The sequence below is a fragment of the Cheilinus undulatus genome, linkage group 8 (genome assembly GCF_018320785.1).
Source record: "Cheilinus undulatus linkage group 8, ASM1832078v1, whole genome shotgun sequence".
NCBI lineage: Eukaryota > Metazoa > Chordata > Actinopteri > Labriformes > Labridae > Cheilinus > Cheilinus undulatus.
Window position 1 is genome coordinate 32750023 of NC_054872.1, and position 9176 is coordinate 32759198.

The 9176-nt window shown below is 41.7% G+C and overlaps 1 protein-coding gene across 4 annotated transcripts in view; it reads right to left on the reverse strand.

The window, feature by feature from the left end:
* chd4b (chromodomain helicase DNA binding protein 4b) overlaps positions 1 to 8819 on the reverse strand; it is a 28612-nt gene extending 19793 nt beyond the window's left edge. For all 4 annotated transcript variants that reach the window (XM_041793202.1, XM_041793200.1, XM_041793201.1 and 1 more), the window contains exons 1-15: positions 8597 to 8819; positions 8090 to 8299; positions 7488 to 7612; positions 5400 to 5654; positions 5186 to 5301; positions 4404 to 4503; positions 4062 to 4272; positions 3835 to 3956; positions 3610 to 3733; positions 3236 to 3408; positions 2504 to 2749; positions 2060 to 2263; positions 1721 to 1932; positions 220 to 351; positions 27 to 126 (exon numbers count right to left, since the gene is read on the reverse strand). In XM_041793202.1, the coding sequence (XP_041649136.1) occupies positions 27 to 126; positions 220 to 351; positions 1721 to 1932; positions 2060 to 2263; positions 2504 to 2749; positions 3236 to 3408; positions 3610 to 3733; positions 3835 to 3956; positions 4062 to 4272; positions 4404 to 4503; positions 5186 to 5301; positions 5400 to 5654; positions 7488 to 7612; positions 8090 to 8153 (2184 nt within the window). In that variant the 5' untranslated portion in view covers positions 8154 to 8299; positions 8597 to 8819. The remainder of the gene's footprint in view (positions 1 to 26; positions 127 to 219; positions 352 to 1720; positions 1933 to 2059; positions 2264 to 2503; positions 2750 to 3235; positions 3409 to 3609; positions 3734 to 3834; positions 3957 to 4061; positions 4273 to 4403; positions 4504 to 5185; positions 5302 to 5399; positions 5655 to 7487; positions 7613 to 8089; positions 8300 to 8596) is intronic.
* Positions 8820 to 9176: the final 357 nt, after the last annotated feature.

Genomic DNA, 9176 nt, shown 5'->3' on the forward strand with positions numbered 1-9176 from the left:
TAAGAAATAAGTCCTGGAATACTTACATCCACAACCGGATTAGCTGGTGGCCGCTCAGCTTTCTTCACTTTAACTGTCTTCTTCAACTTTTTACCAGGTCTGCCCTCTTCACCCATCATCAACTCTCTTTAAGAAAATAGCATTTAGTGAGATTAAACATGCCTTCAAGTGCAAGAAAAAAGGTCTGTTTTTAGTTTTTCCCCACATGTTCCTGCATACCTGTGATTCCAATATGTCTGTTTGTAGGTGTCATACTCTGGGATGTCCATGTCCTCACTCTCCCAGGTTGACTGGTCGTAGGGCAGATCCCTCCACTTGATCAAGTAATGGACATTGTTCTTTTTATCAACACTGATATAAAAAAAGAACAGAGAAGAATTAAGATGAACTATTTCTGTACAGGCTTGTTGTCATTTACCTTTTAAAACTGAGGATCCTATACTACGTTAACAGAGAAAACTAGATATACCTGCCCACATTCATTGAGAAAAATCAACTAAAACTTCCTTTCTTATTGATGTAATATCATTTAAAGCACATTAAGGGTAGTAGATGCAGTCTAAAAAAGAAGAAATGAAACAAATATAGGATTTCATTTCAAATTTCATTTTTATTATTACTTATGGCTAAAAGTTCAAATTTATATGCTATTACAAACTCGAAAGTGATAAAAGTTGTGTTTCTAGCCTAATACAAATCAAAAACACAACAATTTCAAACTTAAAAAAACACCAAGTTAAGAAGGGAACAACGTAAAAACCAGATCAGAGTTATATACCTAATGCACATCTAATGAGAAAGATCTTCCAGTAGATTACAATCTACAAGTGATGACTCCTGGTATAGGTTCTCCAGGGATTTACAGTTGGGGTGCATGGATAAAAGGAAACGTGTAATCATGCAAGCCTTTGTTGTAAAAATAAATGTTTGTCAACCCAATATTCTTACTATGATCCCTTACAGCAAGACAAATTATACTGCAATTCAGCATCCCTCCTGTCAGGTCTCCTACAAACCTTTGGACGTCAAATTTGAGACTTTTTAAGACCTATTTAAGACCTGAACTGAGAAAAATGAATTCAACTTTTGACCTGGCAAACGGTCAAAAATGAAAGATGTGATATTTCTTGGTACACCAGTCCAGGACTAAATTTCTAATTCAATTTACTGTTTATGAAATATCAAATTGTATAGAGCAAAAATGGCCATAAATGCCCAAATGTGACAATTTTTTGGCACATTTCATGTCTCTACTTTATCAATACACAAAATGGTAATATTCATCTTAACTCTGGCTATTAAAAAGTAGAAGAATGCTTTTTGTCAAGATCTGTCAAATTAAGGCAAAGCTGCACAAAATTCTAAGTGAGCAACTTGGAAGACCAGATGCTACAGAACTGGACAAGTGTTTCACAGCAATACAATATTTATGGGGGAAATTTTGAGCATTCAACACTGAATTCCCTGCATTGTGGAAAATATTTATACAACAATGTGTAGAGGAAATCAGTTAGAAATACAAAATTGTTGATTATTTGTTAAAAAAACATGATTTCTTTTATAAAACTTATAGTAGCTTTTAAGGCCTTATATTTCAAATGTCCAATTTGAGACTATATATATATATATATATATATATATATATATATTTATATATATATATATATATATATATATAAACAATAAAACAGTTCATTAGCAGATATTATATTTGGCCTACCTGTGGTTAAGAACTCGGTGGATCATCAGCCACTCCATCTTAACTCCATAACGATAAAACTCCTCCTCCATGTGGACAAAAAGAGGATCCTTGTTCTTCCTCTTGGTGCTCTTGTCATCATCACCCTCACCTCCAAAATCCACAGGTGGTGGTTCGTCCATGTCAGTCTTTCTCTGGTAGTTACGGAACATCACCTGGCAGTTGAGCTCCAACTGTGGATAAGAAACATGACAAAAAAACAGTCTTAACACTCAGTTTTTTTGTGTGCGTGCAGCAAACGCACAGGAGAACTCAGATTCTGATTCACAGCAAGAATCAGCTTCACTCAGTGTGTGGTACCTGGAGCTCCTGCACCCAGGAGCAATGCCAGTAGGACATATTACACCATTTGACAAAGAACTCCCTCTCCCTGCGGCCTGCAAGCGGCGGGGGATCAGGAGCATCAGCAGGAAGATCATCAGGCCTAGGGACAGGTGTGGGAGCTGGTGGATCCCCCCATTTCCATGTTAACACCTTCTGGACTTTGCCCTTCATCGGTGGACACTGTTAGAGAGGATTAATTCAGTAAAGAGTGACTGTCAGTGAGCAGCATCATGTATTAGTTTTTTTATTGATTGGGGACTTTTAAGGACATGAGAAAGCAGCAGAATATCAACTACATCAAAGACTGCCACGTTTATCCAAAAGACTGTAGGAGTACACAAGATGGAATCTGCATTCAAGTGCTCGCCCATGTGAGCACATGCACACGCAGACTCGCACACAGCAGTGCACCGCGCTCACCTTGCAGCGGGGGCAGATCCATTCTCCATTGGGGATTTCTGGCAGAGGAGGGTTGAGGCAGTGGATGTGATAGGAGGAGGGGCAGGTGTCACAGCAAAGCAGCTCCCCTCCATCCTTACACACCCGGCAGAACTCAATGTGGTGGTCATCTTCCTCCTCCACCCCATCATCTCTCCTGTCCTCCTCGTCCTCGCCATCAGCCTCAGAGAGATCATCCCTGGCCTCCCACTGGATCCCCTCCTTTTCCTGGTGGCAGAGGGAGATGGTGTGGGCAGACAGGGGAGATATGCGGAACAGAGGGAAAAGAAAAAAAGGGGAGGGGTTGGGGTGATTTTCAAGAGCAAAGGGGGTGGGGTTGGGGTGCGTTGCGTGTGTGCATGTTTGCGTGTTGAGCCACAGTTGAGAGAGAGGGTATGTGTGTGTGTGTGTTTGTGTGGGAGGAGAGGGACAAGGAGAGGAAATGGGGGATGGGGGGCAGTGACACATGTGGTGGAAAGGAGAGGATATACAGGAATATGAGCAAAGATTAAGGGTGTGTGTGTGTGTGGGGGGGGTCTCCATGAAATAAAAGAGCATTTACAAAAAATCTGAGAAAACGAAAAGCTTTACATTTCTGCAAACCTTATTTTGCAGACAGGTGTGCTTTTTTAGGACTCAGACCAAATTTTCCATCACATGCTACATAAGCAGCCTTATCTGCACAGCAGTGAGAAGTAAAGCAAAGGTACTCACACAGTGTGGACAGCTCCATTTGCCCTCAGGTGCTTTCTCCATGTCAGGATCCAGACAGACCATGTGATAAGCTCTAGGACAGGTGTCGCACAAAATGATCTCTCCGCCCTGCTGGCACACCTCACAGTAGTCCTGGTGGTCTGTCTCATAGCCATCACCATCCTCTGTCTCCACTGAGAAAAGAAATCCGCAGAAAATCGGAGATGAGAAAGAGAAACCAGGGCACAGGATGAGCAACGGCCTTAATTTCAGCCTTGACTTTCATCTAACCTGATGAAGTAAAACCTCCTGTTTTGAGCTGTTTGTTGCTAAATCTTTGTCTAGCACTCATGCAAAGAGGGGCACGCAGACTTTTTAATCATTTGAATGCCAACCTTTCTTCTTTTTCTTTGCACTTTTGGGTTTCTTCTTAGGACGGCTGCTACGGTTTGAGCCGTCTGACACAGAGAAACTCCCATCGTCAAAGTCACTGTCCACATCGGGCTCATCTTCATCGCTCTGACAAAGAAACACCCAGAAAGAACATATTTTAACAGGATTATACTACATCATTGCCATTACTTGTTTAAGGATAGCAGATTGGCATAGAAGTATCTTACAGAGGAGCGCTTCCTCTTGCTATTGAGTCCCCCTAGTTTGATCTTGAGTGGAGCCACTTTCTTAGGTTTGGGTTTTGGCTGAGGTTTAGGTGTGGGCTTTGACCTCCTCCGAGCATTTGGACCTGAAAGAACACAAAGATTAAACTTTAATCAAGGAAGCAACTTAAGAAGTTAAACAAATACTAAACCTAAAGCTGATAATCCCCTTCAACAGTTATCCTACTTACCTTTGCCCTCTTTGGTCTTGGCTTTGCGGAGTGGAGGTGCTGGGGCTGCCGCGGGTGTAGCAGTTGCTGAAGGAGCAGCAGGGGCAGAAGCAGGTGTGGGTGAAGCAGCAGTACTGGTTTCGGCCCCTCCGTCTGTCCCTGTCGCCACCATGTTCTCAACAGCTGCAGCCACATTAGCAGCTGCCAAGGCTGCATTGGCAGAGGCACAACCCTGCAGGAGGACGGAGCACAGAGTGAGAAACTTGTCTCTCTAATGTCCAACTCACAAAACGACCTAATATATTAATTACTATTCTCATTCATAAGAAGTTAGACTTTCAATATTGCTAAGAACTGAAATACCTTCAGAGGGTTGTTGGTGCTGAATTCTCGCCACTTGGCCATCATTAAAGTCATCATCTTGGAAACGGCAATTTTGGGGTTCTTAGCTGCAATTAAGGGCCTAAAGACAGAATTTTTTAAATAAATATAATGATCAAATGTATTTCAGAAACACATTTCTACATCATAGAAACTTGGGGTAAATAATACTTTACATATTTAAAACAATGTTTCCCACAGGACCATATAGCTAAGGCAGCCGCGTAATCAAAAACTCAAAACAAATTGATTCAAAACAAAGAGTTTCTCAATCCCACTCCAACAGTGTGTCATCCACTCTTGTCTAAATTCTGATCATTTATGTAAAATGTTCAGAAAAACAAACAGTGCATTCCATAAAAGAAATAAATATTATGTGTTCACTTAGATACCACAAATGGTAATTAACTTTTTAGTTAATAAATTAAAGTGTTTCCCTGAATGTAGCAAGTAAGGAAAACTCAAATTCAATGGAATATTCTCATGTTGTTATGCATGACAGCTCCAGACCACACATGTGGATGAAGTGTGTAATCACTGGTAGCACTGGGCCTATGTAACCCCTGGTTGTGTTATTAATATTGATGTCAAAGTCACTTCATGGACTTAATTTACAGATAAACTATTATTAAGTAATACATTTGTTTATTATCATTAGACTCCTGCAAGACTCTTCGTATAGCTTTAACTGGCACCAAGCCAGCTACCACCTGAACTGGTCAATTTCCTGAGGGAAACATGGGGATATTAAAGTTGATCCTTACCTAACGAACTGGCTGAAGGCCTTGTAGTTCGTGAGGGAACTGTAGTCTTCCTGAGTAAAGACGTGGTCAATGTCTTTCATGCCCCAGGCCTCCAGCAGCTGTGCAGAGCTTTTAGGCTGAGGAGTGCAGATAAGGAGAACAAGATTGGAAGTAAGTGTATGTCATTAGTCTTGAACAACTAAACATTCTTCCTACAAGTATGATGGTCATTTACCTGGCAATCATCATCATCATCATCATCATCCTCTGGTTCAGGATCTTTGCGTTTGTTCTTAGAGGTGGACGAGCCTCCTTTCTCTGCTGCTGCACCTCCTTTCTTCTTTTCTTTGGCAGAGCTAGAGCGTTTCTTCTTTTTCTTCCCTGGGGCATAATCACTTCCTTCACTCTCTGAGCGCACACCTCCCTCGTCTGCATCCCTCTCCGCTGCCTCCACTCCAATCAGGTGCTCTGGGGAGCTAGCTGGTAACTCCTGCAATACAAAAAGCAATTTAGCAACTAGCACAACGACATGGAGGCTAATGTAATTTTTTATATATCTTACAAATTATGTAGTAATGTGTCAATTTAATTTGTTTTCTGATAATGATTATAGTTCTTAACTGGAAGGGAAAGTCTAAATGAAGTGTTACACAAATATCCACTGTGGTCAGTATAGCATTTTAGGTTAGTGAAAATATTAGCTAACAGACAGAAAACAACTTTAGAATTTAAAACAAATCTTCTAAATCAGTGGGGGTTGGGACTATCCCCAGATGTCTTCCTAGAACATCTTTAAAGCTTGAGTATGTAACGTTTGATGAGAGCCATGTAGAATCAACTCTATTCCCCCTCCCTTCCTGTTCTTCTCCATGTTTGGGCACCGTAGCTCCGCCCCTCTTCTTATATACGTCCTCTTGGAAATGCATGCCCGCTGAATCAAATACTGACGGTGCCAACACTCTATTGGAGTGATTTTGCTCTGCTTTTCCACTGAAATCGATGGCTGAATTACAGGTAAGAAAACAATTTGTCTCAGCATGAACAAATTCTACATAAGACCGAACACAGCTGGTAACTCCACAAGTGTATCAACTTCTCACTGAGCTGAGAGGTGGAAGTGCACCTACTACAGCTGCCAGTAGGAACGCTCCCTCTGACCTGGAGCTGGAGCATCGTCCCTTGCTGGTTTTCCTCAACTGAGAGTGCAGCACAAGGAGGTGTTGCAGAAGTGTGTTATTCTGTTAGACGGCTTCAAAAACAAGACCCTGACGGGTTGTGTTGTTTTTGTGGGCATACAACACTAAAAATAAATCGCTTACTACACCTTTAAGTGATTTCAAATGATAAATTTTACCCATTTTATAAAAATATATGCATAAAATGAACCATTATGATATGTTATCATTTTTTTGCAAAATAACAACATGGTCATTTGTTGAGATTTAAGCTGAAATCAAGGTAATGTTTAAAAAATCTTTAAATGTAAGATTGCACATGTCTGTTCTTGAATGTGCACAGCTGTGTGCAAATATGCTTCAACAACTTTCAAGTACAGTGGAAGTCCTCAGTTCTTTAAACTTCTTCTGTCATTGTTTTAAACAAAAGTCAGAGGCACAACACAGCACATTTATTATGTGTGCATTGTTATTAAATAATCAGATAAGGCTTTGTTTTCTTTGTCTGGACCCGATATTCCCTCTTCTCTACAGACTTAACAACAACTTTAAAGATTATAAAACTGTCTATTATCAGGCAGGACGCCAATGTACAACTATTTTAATGAACAATTAATCTCTGAAGCTTATTTAGTTGCATTGGGGAAATCAAACTAAAGTCAGTGTCCTAATATTTCAACAAATTAAATTTATACAACTTACTGAGTACACAGTATGTGTTCAACTATTATTCAGTGGAAAGCTTCGCTTAAAAAATGTGTCTTTTCCTCAAAACTTATGGCTGAAACAGCCTTACAAATGTAGCTCCTTAATAATCACTACTTTACTGGTAATCATCCAATCAAGTCATCAATAAAATCAATTATATCAGCTCCAAAATATGAGAAACAATTAGATTACCCACACATATCTATAGGTATTAAATCTGAGCCCAAAGATTGACAGGGATTTTTCATAAATATCTACAAGCACATAAAGCTAGACATGCAATTAATCAATACCTGCCACCCTGCCCTCCTAAATGTGGCCCATTAAAAAGTTGTCCATATCCATATTATTTCTACAGTTAAATCGTTAAATTACCAGTTTCAGCCCTAACAATTAAGTGTTACTATCATGCAAAAAGTTGAACAAACAAGCCAGTTTACCTCTCTAATTGGTCTCTGCCTCTTGCTGCTCCTGCTCTCTCGGCTACTCTTCTTAGCCTTCTTCTTCTTCTTGGACTTGGGTACCTCGTCTACGTCAGACACAGCATCCTCCTGCTCCTCCTCACCTGCGGGATGACAGGCTTTAATTAGCGAGAGCATACAGAATTGTACACAGGGACAGGAGGAGCTCTGCTGCAGGCCAGGGGGAGAAAAAAGAAGCAGAGCGCGCGCACTGGCACGACTTGGCACATGTCCGTGCATGCACGCGCGCACGCGCACACACGAGCACACCGAGTCCACCGTGAATGCCACAACAGCACAGGTTGAAACTTGTCTTTTTTTGCAGTCTTTGAAACTTTGACAGTTCACACTTGTACTCAAAAAAGCACGTGTGAGGTGTAGGGCACATGAAGGGTTAAAAAATGAAAAAATAAAACTGTAAACACTTGCCTGACAAGTTAGCTAACTAATCTAGTATGGCGAGTGACGGGCGGCCCGAGCTGACTAGTGCTGGCTAGCTTAGCAGCTAACGCTAGCCTCGACGAGCTCAAGTGACAGCAGGAGATGGACCTTCTTCGGAGGAGGTAAAAAAGCGAGCTTACCGTGGAGAAGTGAAGGCTCGTCCGCAGGTCCAAAGTCCTCCCTCTCATCCTCACTGCCCGACATTTCCACGGCGTTTTAATTTTATTTCTTGCTGGTCGAATTAATCCCCCCCTAAACCTTGCTGCTCCTCGGTCGGCGAGGGAGGGAAAATGACGTGGGACTGTTGGAGAATGGACCGGGGGTGTCCAGAAAGGGAGGGGTGGTAGGTGCTGGAAAATAAATAAATAAATAATGGATACCGGTTGGTAACTAATCATTGCTTGTCTTTTATTATTTGATATAAATAAAATTGGCCACCTGCATGCTCAAACAAGTTAAATAACTAAGTTATCTATGCTTTGACATTTTATTTTTTGACAGGTATGTTTCTAAACTGACTAAAGGAACAAGTGACGTCCAACATCACTGCAAGTATGAGCGACAAGTTCGCACTGTCGACCAGAAAAACAAAACATCAGAGAAAAGTTCAAGCATAAAAACCTTACCTTGACACATTTGAAACTTACTGTACAGTGTGGTCCCGGGTCGAGGTTTGCTCTGCTTCGGCGCAAGAATTAACACAGGCCAAAGTGTTCGTGCGGTTGTTGTTGTCGTTTAGTGTTCATTCATTTAGCCGGCTGAGCCAATGATCGGCGAAATTACAGAAATGAGCCGTCAGCGACCCAAAACACGTTGCTCCGTGCCCCTCTTCTTTCTCCCCCAACCTTACAGGCAGAGCTTAGCTAACATCCTCACAAACACACAAAGGGGGCAGACATCCCATAATAATCCCCCCTCCCACACTCACACAGGACTCTGCATAGTTACCTCGCAACGGACAGACCATAATACTCAGCCTGCCCCCACCCCCTCCACCACGCGCGCGTACGCACGTACACTACCACCACTAGACATGCATGCACCAGGCTCATAGCATGCACACTCCTTCCCCTTTCCACTAGTAGTCTCAGCCCCCTTAGCAACCCCGTTGTCATAGTGACACCCCCTCCCTCTCTCCTCGACAGACCATAATACTCCATCAGTAGCAGCATACATCCCGTAATATATAACTCCTAAAAAGACAAAAAGAAAAAAAGCACATGTTCT